Source organism: Microplitis mediator, chromosome 1, assembly GCF_029852145.1.
Source record: "Microplitis mediator isolate UGA2020A chromosome 1, iyMicMedi2.1, whole genome shotgun sequence".
In the NCBI taxonomy this organism is placed as follows: Eukaryota; Metazoa; Arthropoda; class Insecta; order Hymenoptera; family Braconidae; genus Microplitis; species Microplitis mediator.
Window position 1 is genome coordinate 17000449 of NC_079969.1, and position 21549 is coordinate 17021997.

The window sequence follows — 21549 nt, forward strand, 5'->3', positions numbered from 1 at the left end:
TGATAACCCCTGGTAAGAAAAATAAAAATTTTTGGCAAAATTACAATGGGATATGTAATTTACAAGTCAGAGTTGAAAAAATACTGAAAATATTTGTAAACTTTTAATGACTTTATTGTAATTTCAGTTACAATTTTTTTTTTTGTAAATTTACGAAAAATTGTAGTAAATCAAATTACAAACAATGTTTGTAAATTTTAAAAACTTTTAATTGGAAACTGATCAACGGTTCGGTAAAATCACGATACGTGTAGGATTATTACATAACGATAATAAAACACCAACTCATCTTAGTAGGTTTCCTAACACGTTTTGGTAAAATACTCGAATTGTATTGTATATTGTATTGACAACACACTAATTTGTATTTCTACTCATATTTTGTTTTGTAAAATATTTGTAATTTTACAAAAATTTTTAACAGTGTTATTAAATACTTTATAATAAAACTCGGTCCTCAGATAAAAGTTATTTTATCAATTATATGAATCCTTATCCATAATTTCATTATTTTATTAATTAATAATTAGAGTAATTATCACAATCGTCACAATCAATAAAAGAATTCATTGGTTTAGAATTCAAGAATGGTCCCGCCTGACAACGAATTGTCCACTGTCCAAAAGGTGGCGTCAGCTCCGACTCTAGTAACATCGCAGTATGCACATAACAAATACAATCAGCGGCGGGTATTCATACCGTACCCGGTTCCAAGCGTGCCTTGCACTTCTCTACTATTATTACTCTACCAACATACAACTCTCTTAAATAGATTTCTATGCGAAAATATCAATACTAAATATATTTATGTTGCAAAATAATTCTATGTAAAATTATCTCTATGTAAACTTACTCTATTAAGTATAAATATATGCGAAAATAATTCATGTCCAAAATATCTCTATATTATATATCTCTATGAAAATTAAGTCTCTACAAAATTTACTATAATATGACAGAATTAGGTGTTAACATATTTATATTATGGAATTTCTCCATAACTATACAATTCTCCTTAATATTTTTCTATTCTGCATATCTCTATGACACAACAATTCTATAAAAAAATTTTTCTATTTAAAAATTTTTCTATGTTGACCAAAGTCAGTTTCAACATTTCTCTCGTAAAAAAAAAAACTAAGTTTTACGAATGATTTTATGTCTTACCACCAGCAATCGCGTGGCGCTACCATAAAATTCCAACAACAATACAATGATAATGATAATAATATTAAAAACAACAATGACTAGAAAATGGCGTCAACGAACACTACAGTGGTTGCACAGGGCCGGCCAAAGGGTGTGGTGCATCCCCACAGATAATTTCTCTACGTTATAAAATCTCACAAAGTTTTTCCCTACACGATTCAACTCTACAGACAAATTTTTACATCGCAACAACTCTACAAACGATTATTTTCACATCGATCCATCTCTACATGAGAACATCTCTCATATTGAAAATCTCTACAGCGATCATTTTTACTAGGCGCTAAGTTCAAACAGTAGAATTTTTGTTATCACATTTTATTAATAAAGTAGGTTAATTATACAAAAGAAAGAATAAATCAAATTGAAATAAAATTATTTAAATAATACAAAAGTGATGACTCATCCCCACAACAAATTTAGAAAATCAAGGGATTACTGATGTTAAAGTGATGGTCTGATGTCAACTTCTCATATCAATTTATTATTTAATCAGTATTAATACTTGTTGTTGTCTTTATATTTTTATTTTAAATAAAATATTAATTGATCTCCACTCATAATTTACTATAAGGAAAAAAAATTACGGGTACGGTTTTCATAATTTTATGAGATTTTTTTCTTATACCGTTATAGCAGCTACGTCCATAATTTATGGACTGCCACCCTTAATATTAATACTATCGGAATCATTTCTATAATACACAGGGTTCAATCCTTTTTATTTAAATTTAATTTATTCTTTCTTTTATATACTTAACCTATTTCATTAATGAAATGTCATAACAAAAATTCTACTGTTTGAACTTAGCGCCTAGTAGAAATGATCGCTGTAGAGATTTTCAATATGAGAGATGTTCTCATGTAGAGATGGATCGATGTGAAAATAATCGTTTGTAGAGTTGTTGCGATGTAAAAATTTGTCTGTAGAGTTGAATCGTGTAGGGAAAAACTTTGTGAGATTTTATAATGTAGAGAAATTCTCTGTAGGGATGCACCACACCCCCGGCCAAACACCAAAGGTTTTCTTTGCATTTATTTAAGGCATTATAATTTTTTCTTTTTAAATGTCATTAAATTTGAAATTATAATAAAATACTGACAAAGTCAGGATTCAAATTTAATGACATTTAAAAAGAAAAAATTATAATTACTTAAATCATTATCATTATTATTGTATTGTTGTTGGAATTTTATGGTAGCGCCACGCGATTGCTGGTAGTAAGACACAAAATTATTCGTAAAACTTGGTTTTTTTTTTTACGAGAGAAATGTTGAAACTGACTTTGGTCAACATAGAAAAATTTTTAAATAGAAAAATTTTTTTATAGAATTGTTGTGTCATAGAGATATGCAGAATAGAAAAATATTAAGGAGAATTGTATAGTTATGGAGAAATTCCATAATATAAATATGTTAACACCTAATTCTGTCATATTATAGTAAATTTTGTGGACTTAATTTTCATAGAGATTTATAGTATAGAGATATTTTGGACATGAATTATTTTCACATATATTTATACTTAATAGAATAAGTTTACATAGAGATAATTTTACATAGAATTATTTTGCAACATAAATATATTTAGTATTGATATTTTCGCATAGAAATCTATTTAAGAGAGTTGTATGTTGGTAGAGTACTAAAAGTGGAAAAGTAAAAGGCACGCTTGTAACCAGGTACGGTATGAATACCCGCCGCTGATTGCTTAAATACAAATTAGATATAACAAAAATAAAATTATTAAATGCAAAACCTACCAATTTTGCTAAATTCTCTTTACTCAATTCGTCCTGTACTGCTTGCCATCTATTTGCTCTCTGACAAAACCTACTCACTGACTGTTTTATCGTTCCTTTAGAGTCGATAACTTAGGAATTTTTTCTGCACAGAAGAGTTGTAAGTCTGCCGTAATACTTTAAATAATGGTGGTAAAAGATTCAATTTCTGAGCAAAGATGGCACTGAGTAGATGAATTTGTAATAAAATTGTAACACTGCCGTCAACAAAACCTACTGAGTCGACAAAGCAGAATAATAAAAGAAGTATATACCACCAGTAAAACACATCCGCAATTCAGTATTCATATAAAACCGTTTCTGTTAACACGTATGCGGTAACAGAATATGAGAAACTCAGTTCGTTAAACCCTGCGTCGAGATTCACGCGAATACAAAAAATTTTAAATAAAAATTAAACTAGATCAAAAAATCTATAATACTCCATTTAAAACCAGTGTTATTTATTACTATCATATACGTTTTTACTTATGCTTACTTCAAGCTCGAATAATTGGGCAGTAAAGTGTAATTGTCAATTTAATAAAATAAATTTAATTACATATTTAATTGTGAGTGAATCGTGTCTCAACTAAATGATTATAATTCCTTAACCATTTTTCAGTGAAATTATAAATATAACAAATACACATAGCCAGTAGAAAATTTATATATATATCAACTTTTATATAAATAATATATTATTGAATAATGTTATTTTTTGGCAGAGATATTATGACCTTGAAATTACTTCCTTGAAAATTAACGCAATTTGTGATACTCATTTATTTATATATTATGAAATCCACTTAAAATTGTAATTTTAATGTCATCCTAAAAGAGTTTTATATAAATTTGTTGTATAGAACGACGGAATTCTGAATTTTACGCGATTTTATGCCAATTATTATTGAGGTTAATCTTTCAAGCTCTGTAACTTGAATATTATTGGTCGTACACACTTGGCTCTTATAAGCTTTTATGTAGCAAATTTCATGCCCTACAAAAACTTTGCATTCACTCTTTTTAGGTAAATTTTATAACACCAAAAAATCAAGTCTAAATAGAAAAAAAAATTCCCATGTTTTCAAAATGGGAAATTAAATTTTCCGATGCGCTAGGCCCCTAACTCACTTAGAGTTTTTTTCAAGTGGCAATATCCTTTTTTTCTATAAATTGTCAGTTTTTCAAGTAAGACAGAAAAAAAATAGTACCTAAAAATGAAAGACCCCCGAGTCAAAAAGAAGTGTTGACTTTTATAAACTTCAAAACGTGATACAATGACGAAATGTTTTTAAACGATTTTCAAACTTTTGAAAATACACAGAAAAAACAATCAACTTAATACTACATATTAACATTTTTCAGTGCAAAATACGTTCAGAAAAAACTGATTTCGAACTGTTTAAAAAACATTTAAAAAAAGTTCGTCTTTGTGTCACGTTTTAAAGTTTAGAATAGTCAAAATTTTTTTAACAATTTTCATTAGGTGGGTCCTAATACATCTATATTAACTGTCAATTTATTAATCGGTTATAATTTCACTGAAATTTATAAAATAATTAAAAATTAAATTTTAATTATTTATTAATCGTAGAAGTGTCAAGTATTCGTTTCATTTACGAAATTGTGATTTGTGTGTTTTAGTGAATCTGTAAAACAGTGGGCGTCAACGATTTGTAGTTATATTTTTTTTCTAGAAACTGTGATTTTGGTTATGTCCTAAATTAAAATTCAAATTTAAAGAAAAATACTTTAATTACAATAAAAAGAATAATAACAATAATTATTATTATTAAATTGTACTGCAGTTCACTCACTAAAAATTAATAGCAGGTGAGGAATAAGTTTATAATTATTCAGTTATTTTAATGTCAATGCCAGATGTTTTTAAATTCGCAGACGTTTTAGTCGACGGTTTTTAAAACGTTTGCTCTAGATTTTTATCTATTGCGACTTTTAAATTTTCATTTCTAAAATCATAACTTATTTAACGGATGTCGATTTTTAATTTGTTAATTGTTTGGGTATATTTAGGTTATGTATTGATAAAAGAAATAAATTTTATGAAAATTTCAAACAAATAATTTTAAGGCTTCATTTAATTAATTGATGATGCAACGGAAGTGATAATGGAAATTAGGTTTAGAATATTTTTATTTTGTATTTAATTTATGGATTTTGCTGGATATTTATAGAATAAGATTTTATTTTTGTTTTTAGGTCATTTATTTTTAACTTGGAGATTGAATTTGCAATAATTGACATGATTATTATAGATTTTAATAAATATTATTATTAGTTTGTGGGTAATTATGACAGTCGCTTTGACAGATTTATTGTCGAGTAATTAATTCTAGCGATTGCAAATTGCCTGTCTAATTTTTAGAATCAATAATAAAGTACTTAGGGGAGACCGGGGCGCTACGACCCCCTGGGGCACCGTGGCCACCCTCAAAAATTTTGTAAAAATTTTCAACTTCCCGCTAAGAAAATTGGAAATTTTCAAAAATTCGGGAAGCTATTGGTTTCGGTCCGATTTTCGAAAATCGAATTTCTATCAAATCTTGACGTTTTGAGGTTCTAGGAACCAATTCTGACTAATTTCCAATTATGTCGAGTGTATGTGCGTACGTACGTATGTATGTAAGTACCTGTATCTTTTGAACAGATGAACCGATTTTGATCTTTAAGGTGTCATTCGACGCGGCTTGTTAATATCTAGAAGCTGTGAAAAATTGAGCTTGATCGATCAAGTGCGTTCGAAGATATTCCAAAAATGTTTTTTTCAGATAACTTTTAATATACTTAATGGATCGATTCAAAAATCTAATCAACTCTAAGACTTTATAAGTTGCGTCGAATGCCACCTCAACCATCAAAATCGGTTCATTCGTTCAAGAGAAACCGTAAACGAAAGAATTCAAAAAAAAAATTTTTTTTAGTTTTTTAGAAATTTCTCAAAAACGTCAAAACCGTCTCAATCGGTTAATTCGTTAAAAAATATCGTTGATAAAAGAAATAGTAAAAAACGTTTTTTTCGAAAACAAAAGCCTACAAAAATATTTTCGAGCTCGAAGAGCTCAAAAATGTATTCGCAACAATGTTTTCGAGCTCCTTGTGTTCGAAAACAGCGAGAAGTTTTGGGGCTGGCCCGCAGGGTCAACCGATAGAACGATTTTTTTTTCCATTTTCAGTCAAATCATGATACCTCCAATGTTTTAAAGATATTTTAAGATGATCTGCGATATCTGGGGCAAAATGGACCACCAAAAAGAAATTTGCTGTAGAAAAAATTTTTTATTCTCTAAACTAAAATGAATTTGGAAAATTGATTGATTGAAGCTCTTTTCGGTCAACAGATTATATTGTGGTTAAAATAAAAAAATAAAAATTACAATAAAACTGGTTATATCAGCTAAATAATTTTTTTTTCCAATAAATTTAAAGTCCATGGGATTATAAATGCTACGGAAATAGTATATTTGTACTTAAAATCTTTTTTTTCAATAAAAAAAAACAAAAAATTTTTTAAGCTTTTTTTGGAGGAAGCCGTCGTGCCCCAGAGAAAAAAAAAATTTTTTTTATTTTTGGTAAAACCTTAATGGCTTAACAGGGGTTATCAAATATTTTTGGCTGAGTTTTTTTCGCAAGCAAAATCTCTAAATACACAATACAGACTGTACATCGATGCACTACTGTCTAATCTAGCGAAGTGCGCTTCAATTATTTGATAATATTCGTTTGTTTAAGAGAAAAACTCGACCAAAATTTCCATTTACTGCACAAGTGCAACAAAGATAGTACCGTTCGTGGACTTGAGTATAACAGAGAAATAAGTGCGAACCCCTGTTGAGAAAAGACCAAATCAGGTTGACCTGTAGATTAAAAGCCATAAAAAATAATTACCGACTTGAAGAGGCCGTCGTGCCCCGGTCTCCACTATTACTATTTCAGTAGATTCATCTTAAAATATATTTACAAATTTCTATAGTTCGTAATAAATTTGGGAATTTAAAGACGTTGACGCTTCACAGAGAAAAAATCAGTAACTGCAACTACAAAAAAATAGTGAAATACGGATACAAATATTTTTTTTTAGTTACAAGAACAAATCATTTTTCGTTAATGTAACAATGAAATTTAGTTACAGTTACTGTTTTGAAGTTAACTCAACTATTTTATTGTTAATGGAACTGACTAAAAATAGTCATATTAAATTCAAAGAAGTCATTGACAGAACTAAATCCTAATCTTTGAATCAACTGAGATTTTTTACTAAACATAACAAAAGTTTTCAAGGTAATAAGACTATAAAACAATAATCAATAATAACATTATTTCATAATTACTTACACAAATAATATTTAGTCACAGTAACTAAAGTAGGATAGTATGGTAAACCATATATATGTAGTTATGAGAACAACTAATTTTTATTCATCAGTATGATGAAATTATATTTGTCCTCACAAAAAAAACTTTTTCTCACTATGAAAATTAAGTGGATTTTAAGAAAAAAAATTATTTTTCGTTTAAAATGTCTAGTTTTAATGGTTTATTAGGTTTTTTAACTTCCCGCTAAGAAAATTGCAAATTTTCAAAAAAGGGAAGTTATTGGTTTCGGTCCGATTTTCGAAAATCGAGTTTTCATCAGATGTCGACGTTTTGAGGTCCTAGGAAACTATTCTGACTATTCCCGGATGGACGTCCGTGTGTATGTGTGTGTGTGTGTGTGTGTGTGTGTGTGTGTGTGTGTGTGAACTTTTTTTTGTCCGACGATATCTTTGGAACGGATGAACCGATTGGAACGTACTTGGTGGCGATCGAAAGAGCTCACCAAAACTTAGTCTTGATTAGATTTTGGGGTAAATCGGTCATGTAGTTTACAAGTTATACAAAGAATAAGAATTAAAAAATTTTTTTTTTTTTTGGTTTTTCATTGATTTCTCAGAAACGACTTATACGATCAACTCCAAAATCTAATCAGCTCTAGAACTCAATAAAATACGCCGATTGCCACCTCAACCATCAAAATCAGTCAATTCGTTCCTGAGATATCGTGGGAGAAAGAAATGCTAATATCGGTTTTTTTCGAAAACAATGGCACACAAAAGTATTTTCGAGCTCGAATAGCTCGAAAATGTATCCACAACAATGTTTTCGAGCTCGAGGAGCTCGAAAACAGCGGGAAGTTTTGGGGCTGGCCCGCAGGGTCAACCGATAGACAGATTTTTTTTCTTTTTTTTTTTTTTTTTGTAATGGGAGATGGATTATGTACATTTTGGTCAAATTTATCTTACATACATACTTAAACTTGAAAGTTTAACAACCTTCCGCCTACGCTTAAATAATTATTTCGCATTCGCCCTAAGAAGGATTCGAACCTAGTACCCTACGCACGCAAGACCGACAATGTACCGCTACGCTACGCGGCCGATGAGTAGCCATGTAAATAATTATACCCCTCATCTACCCATACCTAATACCCCTTCCTGATTCCATCCCCACCCCTTCACTCAGCCTCCAGAAGGCAAATTAACGTTGCAATGGTTTTTTATATTTTTAAAATTTTAAAATTTTTCCATAGCATAAACATTTAAATTATATCTTTAAAATTAATATTTATTAGACTAAAGAAAATCAAGAATTTAGAGAGAATATTTATTTTCAGTTACTGTTTATTGATAAGAACATCATTGGTGCCAAATCAAAATTAAAATATAAATTAGTGTATAAGTTTTTAATTAAGGATATTATTACTTATTGATGTATGAGAGAAAATATTGAAAAAATAAAATCCTTTTTAAAACCAAAAAACCGATGAGTAGCCATCTACCTTACTTAACTTATAAGCCAAGCCTACAAGTACTCACTTTGTTACAGCAACAAAATTAATTTAGTTACGGCAACCATTATTTTCGCTCACATATTAACCTTAAAGACTTAAAAAAATTCACGTCACGCTAAAAAAAAAAATTTTTGATTATACAACAGAAATTCATGTCACGAAATTCCAAATCGACTGATATACACAAATTTTTATAAAATTTGTTGTCTTCTACATTTTGGGCACAGGAACTTATAACAATTTAAACTTTTCAGACTTATAAAAATTTTAAGTTTCGGGACTGCACAGTAAAAAATATTGTGTTAAATCAACACAGTTTGTGTGTTAAAAACGGATGACACTAAATTTGTGTTGAAATTTTGACACAAACTTTGTGTAACCCCTTTTTAACACAAAGATTGTGTTGAAATATCGCCACAAGAGGGCGCGAAGAATCTTACACTTTTAAAGTGTTAAGCTTAACACAAAATAAATGTTAAATAATTTTATTTATTCTAATCAACTGTTTCATACCTATAAAATAATTTGTTTTCATTTCCTCAACTGCAGTTAATAATATTTATTAAAATTTTTTTTTTTTTTTCTTTATTATCTAAATTTTAATGAACCAACAGTTACCGAATGTAAATAATTGTCGGTAAAATTTTAAATAATTAAACCAAAAAACAATTTATAGGTTTTAAAAATGAAGCAGCAAATTAAAAAATATAATTGTCTTTATTATTCAATAATATTTATTATATTTTCACATTAGATTATAAAAAATAATTAGTTATAATAATAGAGTGATCTTCATTAAACCTATGCAGTTCCCAACTTTTAGTATACGGTAAATTTAACACGTTAATAACTAATATTTTATGTGTTTGCTTAATAGAATATCCAAAACAAGAAGTTAATAATTCTTTAGTTTGCCAAGATTCATATGCAATAAATAGTGCTGAGTTTATTTCAAAGAATAATAAAACTTTTCCAAAAGCTGGCAACTCATTGATAAAACCAGTACAAATAAACTTATTTAGTATTAATTTTGTACCTCTAAAATTAATACTATTTCCAACAATAATTGATTGTTCTTCAAAATTGACATCCGGAAAACAAGTCACTACGATGTTTTGGAACATAAGGTCATCAAGTTTTTGTTCTTGAGCGTTTAAAAGAATCGGCTTGCTTTCAAAGGTTGTTAAATTTTCATTTCAGTATGACAATAGAGTTTTTTGGTGTCGATTTGATAAAGTCTGGGCTATGTCTTTAAAATTTTTCAATTTTTCAGCTAAACTTGTGAAAAAACCATTTTTACTTTCATATCTCATTGTCCACTGTATTTTGGGAGGACCCGTTTTTGAGATAATGAGAGGATAATGTAGAGCTAAATGATCTTTTGGTGTTAAGTTGACAGAGTACTCTTCAATTAAAATTTTATGATGCTCCTTAATGAGATCTGGTAATTTTTTTAACATTCGTTGAGTAATTTTAGGCGCGAGAACAATTTTTAAAATATTTAAGACTAATAAAATTAGTTTCCATTTATTGTGCTCTTCTTTTTTAATTTTCAAAACAATATCTTGCATAATTAAAGGTACAAAAGAAATTAAACAAAGAGTTTGAGCTGCGTGTTGTCCGATGCCATTTGATGATTTATTAAGCTTAATAGAACTTGGTTTGTTCGGTCGGTTTTCTAAGCCGTAATCAAACGCATGAATCCTATTATTAATGTCTTCTAGGCTTGTTAATTTTGATTCGATACAATAACTTAAAAATAATTTAACATCTCTTTGACCAATACCCTCAAGAAAATCATGCATTACGTCAATACTGTAGTTTTCACATATTTTAAAGTTTTTTAATCCGCAGAAAGGACTGAAATTTTTAATGCCAAAAAAGTTCAATGTTCCACTATTAGCACAATGAAGTCTTCTTGCTAAATATTTGAAACTTTCGGAAGTACGCAATTTATAGTTTTCCACATCATACGTGCATTGAGCTTCAGTTTTCGGCAGCAAACAAATTCTACAGTAGTTAGTAGATGAAAAAGACTCGTTCATTCCAAGTAGCATTGCACCACCTAAATTATCGAACGATAGAGATACAAGTGTACCTTTCACTACAGAGTTTAAAGACTCGATAAATATGCCTTTTGTTTCTAAAATCTTAATGTCATTCATAATAACATCAAGAATTGAATTAATACCAAATTCTTTAATGTCAAGATTGTAACATAACGCCAGTAAATGTATATTGTTCAAATTTGAGTTAACATATGATGGGAAATTTAGAATAGTGAAGTAAAACGCTCCAATTTTATGAATTCCAGATCTACTGCCCAGAGGATTACAGACCTCAAATTCGTCAAAATAGATCTGTAATTGTATTGCATTTTCGTTTTCTTTAAAAAATGGATGGTTTTTATAAACTTCACCATCAATAAAATGAGTGTAATCTTTATTATTTGATTTTAATGGATGAATTAAATACTTAGTAGCAGCGGAAAATTTAAATATAAATTTTAAAGTTTCCAATAAAGGAACGTATGAAAAAGTACATGGAGTTATTACTTGTTTGTAATGCTGTTTTTCTCCATCATATTTACTATCCAAACGTAAACCATGTGATTTTCTTAAGGGTTGAACGACCAATTCGTAAATTTTTTTATCGCGTAAATATTTTGACAACTGATTTTCTAAAGGATATTTAAACTGATTTATTAAACAAAGTTGTTTATCCAAATTCGAACATGCTGTTAAATCATTAAGCAAAGGATAAATTAAATCTGTATTAGCTCTGACAATAGTATTAATAGTTGATTCTGGCAATCCTAATGTATATAATTTTTTAATATATTCTTCTATTCTATTTTGCATTTCAATTTCTTTGAATTTAATATCATCACTATCATCTTCGTCAGATTCAGAAATTTGAAGGTCATTATTTTCATTACTTTCTGGTACACAGATTTTAGAATTAGCACAAACCATTTGCATATTATTTTTTTTCTGACAACATATCTGTATATGTTTTCTATAACTATTATAACTTGAATATTTATTGAAGCAAGTAGCACAACTTAATAATAATTTCGGTCCTTCATAAAGTAAGTGATAATTACGTAAGTGTTTGCATAAATCATTTACACTCGAAAACAGTATAGCACAGAGATAACACTTGAACGACATATTAAGAACAAATTAATAAAATAAAAAATATAAAATTAAAGTCAACCTTTGACATAAAAGTAACAGTTTTAAAAATTACTTATATCAAGTATCACAGACAAATTTAAAATCTAGTGACTAAATTCGTCTTAATTTACCAAATACAAAAAATAAAAATTCTATATTGCAAGTTTCAGCTTTATATCTAATAGTCTTAAAATCCATTTAAGACGCTTCAAGTTTAGTATAAAAATCCTGAACCTTATTGGTACACTTGCTCGAAATACCATACAAAAAATTTTGGATAAAAATCCAAAAATTTAGCAAGTCCGGGTCGAATTCGACATTAAAGACGTAGTACGCTTTAAATAAAAAGTCAATAGCTTCCAAGATGTTAGATAAATTAAGTGAAATGTGATGATTGTCTATTCTTAAAAAAAACTGAGTAACAGAAAGTTTGCTTGATCCAACTGCAATCAGCTTTGGTTGGCGTGAAGGTTCCTCATATACTGATTGTATTGGACTTCCAATCTAAATAAAAAAAATGTTGCTGATACTATAATTCAATCTTCATAAATTAGTACCGGGCCTCTGGCATAATAATAATAACAATACTTACAGGTTTAAAAATTATTAATTTATCAACAACACCTTTTGCTTTTCCCCTACTGGCACCTTTCTTTCCTCTGGCTGTTGGTGGAAGTAACTGAGTTAATGCTATGATAGAGTTGGTGTCATGATCCCATTCTGAAAAATATAAAACAATTTAATAAAGTTGAAAATGCAATAAAAAAAATATCTGGCATATGATTCTAATAATCAAGGTTGTCTTGCTATCACCTATCACCTATTTTCTATTATAATTACCAAGTAATGTTTCATCAAACTTTTCCGTCTTAAAAATCTTCAATATAGCATCAATTTTCTGAGGATAAGAATTTTTAAAACTACTTAGATCAATTTCAGGAAAAATGAGTTTAAACTCAACATCAATCTGTAAATAAGAATTTGAATTAAAAACTATTATGGTTTCTTGTAAAAAATTTCATATTTACTTACCAACTCTGGAGTATCCAGAAAGCGCGGGAATTCCCGGAAGAAATTTTCATTAAGATATAAATCTCTACGTACATTAAATGTGCTTATAGATTTTTCGATAATTAAATTTTTTTCTTTCGGTGTAGCAGTTTTCATAAAGTCAATGTCTGCTTTGATATCAGAAGTCTCGTTGACAGAAGTATTTTTTAGTGCTAATCCACTATCAGAAGTGGTAAGAAGATGCTCTGGAGTTAAGGAAGATTTTTTCTTTCTTGATTTATTTGATAAACTTGTTGCCAAAAAACCTTTCCCGGACTTTGGATCAAAGAAGTGTTCCTAAAAATGAAATAATTACAATAAATACATCTTAAAAGTAATATACGGTTTTGAATATTGAAAAGTATAGAATTTTATTGGAATTTCAATTTATTAATTCCCACTTACATATCCCAAAACACCTTTGTTATTTCTGGAGCTAGGAAATAGTTCAACTATCGCCTTAGCGCACTCCGCTTTTTCCCATGCATGAAGTGATCGTTGAACTTTGTCTTTATGACACTTTAAATGACTAACAACTCAAGACACAACTCTTTTACGGTTGGTGTCACTTAAAAGACCTTGTTTATGGTATTCTTTTATTAAATCAGAGCCATTTGGAGTATCAAGAATTAATTTTTCCAATTTCTGTTAAAAAAATTAGAAGTTTAGTACACACAAATAACTATTTTTTTTATAGAAAAAAATTAGAAGCTTTAAAATAAATATTCAAAAAATTAAAAAAATGTATTAGATAATTTACCTTCTTAGTAAGAACTCTAGGTAGTTGATCGGATTCTAGTTTAGGTTTTTTAGCAGGAATGCTTTGAGAATCTTCTCCAATTAAGTTAGAGATACTGTCATTACTTGAAGATGTACCAGCAATTTCGACCACTGACAACGAATGAGGTGTTATTGGCAATTCGTAATCAACAGCTTCATCTACTACATTGAAATATGTCAATAAATAATTTTATGTGGGATATGTTTAATTACAAAGTAAATTTGAATAAACTTACATTCCTGGATTTGAGTGTCAGCACATTTAATTTTCAAAATCACACCGTTGGGACTAGCAAGAACGTAGTCGACGAGGATCGCATCCAGTCTAGCGTCGTTTGAATCGACAAAGAAAAAATTCAAATTATTCAAGATCGGGAATATCTCGTGAGCTGCAATGAACAATAACTTTATAATAATAGGAAATTAAAATTGAAATTTGAAAGTTTCTGATAATGAAGATTAACCTTTTAAAACAAAGTCGTTAAACGTAACAGGCAAATTTAGTTTGGCCCAAACTTTATTATTATTCCACTCCAGAATAAACATGACATTCACTTTTTGATTTTGATTTACATCAAATTTTTCAATGTTCGATGAATTACCACTCATCTAAAAAAAATTAAACTCACGTCAAAATAAATTGAAATATTGCATACTTGGTAGAAAAAAAAAAAAAAAAAAATTTATAAAAAAAAAATCAAACTCGCAGTTGAAAAATTCAGAAATTTTTATTTATAATAATCATGAATTTTACAGAGAATATTTTTTTAATATCTGCTATTAAGAGTATTTTATAAAAACAAATTTTAAGGTTATCTTAGAAGAAAGAAAGGTTATCTACAGTATTCAGAAATTTCAATAATAAATAAATAATAACTCACCGTTAATTTCATCAATTTTCGTGTTCGTAATATAAACTCACTTTATTGTTAATTTTAAGATTAAATAACTTTATTATTAACAATAGAAACACCAAAAAAATATATAGATGCCAATGATGACGCTCACGTTTTGAAAATGGTTGCCGCGTAAAGTAAAGAACCGACGCACTGCTAACACAAAGTTAATGTTATATTGATCGAGATTTTAACACAAACTTTGTGTTAATTCCCCAGTAACACACAAAATGTGTTAATAAAGAGTGTATAACACATTTTTTATGTTACAAAATAAAGTAACACAAACTTTGTGTTAGTTTAACACACTACGATTTTTAACACAAACCGTTTTCGACACAAATACACAATATTTTTTACTGTGTGAAAAGATTACGATGCTAAAAAAAACACTTTTCGAACGCAAATTTAACGATATATATGTAGATCATATCGAAAAAATCTATTATTTTAACACCGAAATTTTTTCTAAGTCCCGATTTTAGTTTGATTAAGTACCAAATAATATTTGATTCAACTAGTTAGTATTTGTTGTGACTACTAAACTTTCGTTGTAGCGATAACTAAAAATAAATAACAAAATAATTTTAGTTACTTCAACTATTTTTTTTAAGTTATCTGACCAATAAATAGTTATCATAACTATTTAAATGAGTTACACCAATTTAATAAAAATAGTTGCATACAACTATATGAAATGTTTTACTACTACAATTTAAAAATCGTTGTATCAACAGCAAAATTTTAGTGATATACGGAGACATATAAAAAAAAAATCGTTGAATCAACTCGTTGAAGATAGTTACAAAAAATGAGAGAAATCGTCAACGAGGAAGAACCGTCAGTAAAGCACCTTCAGCGCTTTCGCGCTTGAGGTGTGCAATATAATTATTGCTACAATTTGTTATTAGTTAGATTAAGTTCCTAAAAATAGTTGATTTAACTACTTAATTTTTGTTGTGACTATTAGACTTATTGTAGCGACAATTAAAATTAAATAACAAAATAATTTTAGTAACTTCAACTATTTTTTTAAAGTCATCTGAACAATAAATAGTTATCATAACTATTTAAATTAGTTACATCAATTAAATAAAAATAGTTGGATTTAACTATATAAAATGTTTTACTACTACAATTTAAAAATTGTTGCATCAACAGCAAAATTTTAGTGATATACGGCGACAAATAAAAAAAAATCGTTGAATCAACTATTTGAAAATAGTTAAAGAAATATAGTTATTGCTACGATTTGTTATTAGTTAGATTGAGTTCCTAATAATAGTTGATTTAACTACTTAATTTTTGTTGTGACTACTAAACTTTTAAATTAGCAATAACTAAAAAATTTTAGTTACTTCAACTATTTTTTTAAAGTCATCTAAACAATAAATAGTTACAGAAACTATTTAAATTTATTACACCAACTAAATTAAAATAGTTGTCTCTTTTTAGTTGTGGCAACTACTGAGATTCCTCTCAGTGTTGTTTAAACGTTTCAATTTTTCAATGATAGTATAATCTGATAAATTTATCACTTGTTTTGTTTTTAATAAATGTTTATTTGAGTCATCGACGTGAGTAATCGACTTATTTTATCTTCGTTCTACTTATTTATCTCTGAATAATAAATTTTATAATATTTAAGGGGGACCACTAGTGTGACCTCCTGAAAAAAAGATAATTTTTGGGAATTTTTTTAAAGAAAACTACTGCATGGAATGTTTTATCGTTTAAAGGATATATTTGTGGAAACATAATCAATACAAGATCAAATTTTTCGACCAAAAAATTAAAAATTCATCGAGTTATTCACAATTTCTCAATACTTCAAAAAAAAGTCCTCCCACTGCAGTGATAGCGACCTTCACAGTGCTGAAAATCAAAATCACCTAAAAAATTATCAAACTAGAAGGTATTTCCCGTAGCACGACCGTTGGGATAAATAAAAAATTGAAATATTACAAAATGGCAGTTTTTAAAAAAAATTCCAAACTTTGCGCGAAAATTTGATGGTTTTTGGCCTGCCAAAATTACATTTAAGATTTGATCAAAAATCTGGAAGTTCATGGTACGTAGAAAGATATATATAAGAAGCTGCAATTCGAATTAAATCGATCAGATGATTTGTCTTCAAGTTATAACTGCAGCAATGTTGAAAAATGTATTTTCGATAACCGATAAGCAGCTGTTCATCAGATGGTTGTCACTCAGAAAAATTATTCGAGAAATGCACTTAAAATTTTAGTATGGTATTTTTGAAGATATAAACTATCGAAATCTGCAAAAAAAACAAATTGTTTAAAACCAACAAACTCTTTCGATTGCCGTCTTAAGCATCCAAATCGGTTCATTAGTTAAAAATTTACAAAGAGTTTACATACATTTACACACATACACACACACATCAGATACATTGAAAAAAAAAACATAAGCAACATTCCAGAGCAGACTTGTGTAAATAATTATTCAGGCATTAGAACGAAATTTGATTATGATTATGAAGACATTTAATCATCTGAATGTTTAAAAACATTAAAATAAATTGAATATAGTGGACTTCAAATTTGTTATATTTATTACAGACAAATAATATATAAAATAAATAACCAGTAATTAAGTATCATAAAAATTTCAATGAATAATTAATGTTGTTGAATTTAAAAACTAGTCTTTAATCTGCTCTAGTGGTCGGATTTATTTGAGCTGCTGATAAATTTAACATTTACTTCCTTTTCTAAGTATTTTATTCATTTTTGTTTATTCTGTCAGTAAACACCAACTCGACATTGTAATTCAACTTTAAATTTTTTCGTCACTATGAAAAAAAAATAGTAGGTGATAATTATCAGTGTGAGTTCAATGCAAGACTGAATTTTAAAATCTGTTCTTTTTAAAAATCTTATTTATTTAATCAGTCGCTCGTTAATTTTTTAAACACAAAATCTATTTAATTCATTACGTGCCCATCGAATTTAATACTCAAATTTAAGTATCTACTTAAGGGGTTAGGGGTAGTCAGAATTTTCAAAAAATCGATTTTTTTTTTTTTGCATTTTCTTAAAGTATAATATTTTAAAAATATTGTGTGAAAATTTGAAGTGAATCCGACAAATTCTTTTCGAGTTATTTAACAATGACCAAAGGACGCTCGGGTGCTACGTGGCATTCGAGAGCAGGTAGCTAGAAACAGCTGCAAGCAACCGACCTTTCGGGTTTCATTGTCATGAATATCTCCCCATTTTAATGTATTTATAATTATATATATATATATATATATATATATATATATATATATATATATATATATATATATATATATATATATATATATATATATATCCTTCTACATATATTCACAATTTGTAGGTAGTACAAGAACTGAAAAATAATTTTTGGTTGCCAGTATACCTGTAGTCGTTGCACTGATCAGTCGATAGTTTTGTGATAAATTATTTCTCAAGTGAATTAAATTATTAACCATGGGACGTGATTCTAGAAAGGTTTCAAGAGAACTTCGGAGTTCTGAAAAAATTAATAAGTCGCGTTCAGTCAAAAGAAAGAATGTTTTTAATCCGAAAACAGCCGAACGTGATGAAAGTATTCAGAGTACATCTTCTAAAAAATTAAAACAAAACACTGAAGATGATGTACCTGAAGACAGCAGTACTGAATTTCGAATAATAAATTTTATTCAGGTATTCACTGCAATTTCTGCTCTTATAAAATGTAAAAAATGTGATGGAAATGTAGTGTTTCAAACAGCAAGTACACGTGGGCTGGGATTCAAAATTGTAGTTGCATGTAATAACTGTGGAAATGAATATATTCCTTCCTGTTCTTTCGTTGGGCATTCTTATGAAATAAACAGACGTTTCATTTTTGTAATGAGAATACTAGGAATAGGATACGAAGGATTGTGCAAGTTTTGCGGCCTGATGGACATGCCGTCTTTTTTAGATAAATCTACGCATACAATTTTACTGAAACAGATTTTGAATTGTAGTAAAGCCGTCGCAGAAACCTTCATGACGAAAGCTGTGAATGAAGAAAAGCAAGCAATGCCAACAACTGAAAATGAAGATATAAATCATCTAACTGTATCGGGAGATGGAACCTGGCAAAAACGGGGATATACATCGTCATTTGGAGTTTCTTCTATAATTGGCTATTTTACTGGAAAGATTCTTGACATAAACATTAAAAGTGCATATTGTAAGCTATGTGAGTATTGGAAAAAAAAAACAAATACTGTTGAGTTCGAGGAATGGTATCAATCGCATGAAGATGTGTGTTCTGCTAATCATCAAGGGTCTTCTGGGAAAATGGAGGTGGATGCGATGGTCGAAATGTTTTCGTATTCTGAAACTAAATATGGAGTTAAGTATGCCAACTATATTGGTGATGGTGACTCCAAGACCTATTCAGGAATTATAAAATCAGATCCTTACGAAAATACAACTGTAAATAAAAAGGAATGTATAGGGCATGTCCAAAAGCGGATGGGGAGTCGATTACGTACGCTGAAGAGTAAACAAAAAGGTCTTGGTGGTCGAGGTAAGCTCACAGGAAAATTAATAGACAAACTAACTGTGTACTATGGTTTAGCAATACGCCGGCATTGTGATTCTATTGAAAATATGAAATCTGCTATAATGGCAACCTTTTATCACTACGGCTCGAGTGATGAAAAACCGAATCATGATATGTGTCCAAAAGGCGAAGAATCTTGGTGCTCTTACCAGCGCGCTGAAGCAAGAGGAGAGCTTGATACCTTTTCTCACGATTATTCTCCTTTACCTTCTGATGTTTTAAAAGCTATCAAGCCTATATACGAAGATCTTAGTAATGAAAATTTACTTTCAAGATGTGTAGGTGGATTCAATCAGAATAATAATGAAAGCTTTAACCAACTAGTATGGAAAATATGCCCAAAAACGGTAAATACTAGTTTTACCATCGTACAAATAGCTGCATACGTTGCTATGTGTATATTTAATGAGGGTATAAATTCATTATTAGTCTTGATGAATACACTAGGACTTAATTGTGGGCCTAATTCTCATCGGTATGCAGAAAGAATGGATGCTGCACGTATCAAAGTAGCAGATAAGCGCGCTAATGATAACACCCGAGAAGGTCGATTGCAACGTAGGCACCAGCAAATCGATATTTTGGAAGCTGCTATGTCGGCTGAAGAGCTATTATATGGTCCAGGAATAGATGACTCAGTGTAAGTTATTAAATAATTCTTATAATTCGACATAAATCCATAGCAAAACTTTAAATGCGTTTTTCTCAAAACTATGTTTTCTGAACTGGTGATCACTGTAACTTAAAAACTGCTCGGTAGATTTCAATAAAATTTATTGTACTTTTGAAATACATTAAAAACTCGTGCCTGATCGAAGGATTTTTTTTTTTTTTCAAAATTTCGATTTTTTTTTAACAATAAACTGTCGGTTTTTTTCTCGAAAATTTGAAAAAAATTTCCTGAGGCCGCCATTTTGTTAATTTCGAAAAAAAAAAAAAAAGCTTCGATCAGGCACAAGATTATCTATTAATAAAACTAATTTTTCTTGTCCGATTGATTTTAGATGAATCTCCAAGGACTTATGATGATCACCGCAAAGGACTTCGGGAGGAACGGGCTCTACAAAAACAGCGATAACTTTTTGAATTATTAATTTTTTTTTTTGAAATTTTCGTGAAGTCAAATCGAAACGTGTTCTAATAAAGCTATGTTTTTATTTTTGTCAAATAAAGTAATTAACTACAAAAAAAAAATTATTGAAAATCATCATTTTTTCATACCCCTGAGTACCCCTAACCCCTTAAACACATAATTCGTTTTTTTCTTCACGGAGGAAACGGATTTCGTCCTGATAACAAAAGACGGGATAACGAAAGATTTTGTTATAATGACAAACATGATTAGCTTATGGTAACAAATCAATTTATTATACACAGAAAAAACAGATATCTTGAGTCAAGGAAATATTTTTGAAGACAAACGTTTTCGGGAACCAAGTCAAGAGTTTCTTGAGCCAAGAGAATTCGTCTTGGTTGAAGAAGATTTCTACTTTATCTGAGAAAATTTAGGTCTCCAAAAAAACTTTCTTGAATCAAGAATATTTACCTTCAGTCGAGAATTTTTTTTTTGTGTGTAGTAACAAATAAATTTGTGTCGTAATTAAGAAGTCGATTTGTTATGAGAACACATGATGTTGCATGATTATAATAATATCGTCGTATTTAAAAGCCAGCATTTGCTACCGTAAGTAATCTTAGCTTATGATTACAACAATTTCTGTTAATGCTACAAATTCATTCTGTTACTTTAACAAATTAGTTTTTTTATTGGAATACAACAGTTTTGTTACAGTTACAAACCATTGCTTGGCCCAACGAAGAATTTGCTAGCATTACAAAAATAGAGCGATCATAAAGCACACTAGCGCTTTCGCGCTTGAGGTGTGCAAAACATTGTAATCCCATCGAATACTTCATTATCTGTATATTAAGGCAGAATTTTGTTACCGTAAGTTATCTTATCTTGTGGTCACAAAAAAATTTTTTCCGTGTTGATAGTAAGCAGCTATTTTTACAAACTGTTACTATACCTGACTAGAATTTCTTCCTGATTTGCCTAAAGTACCATAAGGACCTTATCGGGTTAATATAAGGTTTGCCTTATTAGGGCAAACCTGACAAGTTCCTTGTCAGGACCTCATCAGGATATCCTTATTCAAAAAAAATTTATTTGCCATCGGGACAACCTGACAAGTACCTGATCAGTACCA

General features: G+C 29.1%; 4 protein-coding genes across 8 annotated transcripts in view; 2 read left to right on the forward strand and 2 right to left on the reverse strand.

Moving 5' to 3' along the window:
* Positions 1 to 3277: 3277 nt before the first annotated feature.
* The window catches only part of LOC130663154 (E3 ubiquitin-protein ligase AMFR-like), a 101625-nt gene continuing 83353 nt past the window's right edge, over positions 3278 to 21549 (forward strand). For 2 of the 5 annotated variants that reach the window (XM_057462261.1, XM_057462294.1), the window contains exons 1-2: positions 3278 to 3562; positions 4638 to 4826. The gene's annotated coding sequence lies outside the window, so the exon portion shown is untranslated. The remainder of the gene's footprint in view (positions 3563 to 4637; positions 4827 to 21549) is intronic. The other 3 variants (XM_057462277.1, XM_057462270.1, XM_057462287.1) reach the window with 3 other exon arrangements.
* Positions 10038 to 11816, reverse strand: LOC130672830 (uncharacterized). The gene is made up of 2 exons (XM_057477591.1): positions 10439 to 11816; positions 10038 to 10282 (listed from the first exon to the last, which is right to left on the reverse strand). The coding sequence occupies exons 1-2, from the start codon at positions 11814 to 11816 to the stop codon at positions 10038 to 10040; spliced, it is 1623 nt and encodes a 540-aa protein (XP_057333574.1).
* Positions 12206 to 14743, reverse strand: LOC130672839 (uncharacterized). Its single transcript, XM_057477603.1, has 10 exons — positions 14732 to 14743; positions 14315 to 14459; positions 14087 to 14239; positions 13831 to 14012; positions 13649 to 13715; positions 13476 to 13606; positions 13053 to 13367; positions 12861 to 12987; positions 12613 to 12740; positions 12206 to 12524 (listed from the first exon to the last, which is right to left on the reverse strand). Exons 1-10 carry the CDS (start codon positions 14741 to 14743, stop codon positions 12219 to 12221), a joined length of 1566 nt encoding a protein of 521 aa, XP_057333586.1. The 3' UTR covers positions 12206 to 12218.
* Positions 18110 to 20567, forward strand: LOC130663181 (uncharacterized). The gene is made up of 2 exons (XM_057462299.1): positions 18110 to 19979; positions 20344 to 20567. The coding sequence occupies exons 1-2, from the start codon at positions 18229 to 18231 to the stop codon at positions 20345 to 20347; spliced, it is 1755 nt and encodes a 584-aa protein (XP_057318282.1). The 5' UTR covers positions 18110 to 18228; the 3' UTR covers positions 20348 to 20567.

Excerpts from the sequence above, each read along its gene's own strand:
- LOC130672839 (XM_057477603.1), bottom strand. Across the intron at positions 13,716-13,830 it reads CTAGAGTTCTTACTAAGAAG|AAATTGGAAAAATTAATTCT; the intron begins GTAAATTATCTA and ends TTTTTTTAACAG. Across the intron at positions 12,988-13,052 it reads TTCTGGATACTCCAGAGTTG|ATTGATGTTGAGTTTAAACT; the intron begins GTAAGTAAATAT and ends TCTTATTTACAG.
- LOC130672830 (XM_057477591.1), bottom strand. The coding sequence starts at position 11,816 with ATGGTTTGTGCTAATTCTAAAATCTGTGTACCAGAAAGTAATGAAAAT. Across the intron at positions 10,283-10,438 it reads ACACGCAGCTCAAACTCTTT|ATCTCATTAAGGAGCATCAT; the intron begins GTTTAATTTCTT and ends AAAAATTACCAG.
- LOC130663181 (XM_057462299.1), top strand. The coding sequence starts at position 18,229 with ATGGGACGTGATTCTAGAAAGGTTTCAAGAGAACTTCGGAGTTCTGAA.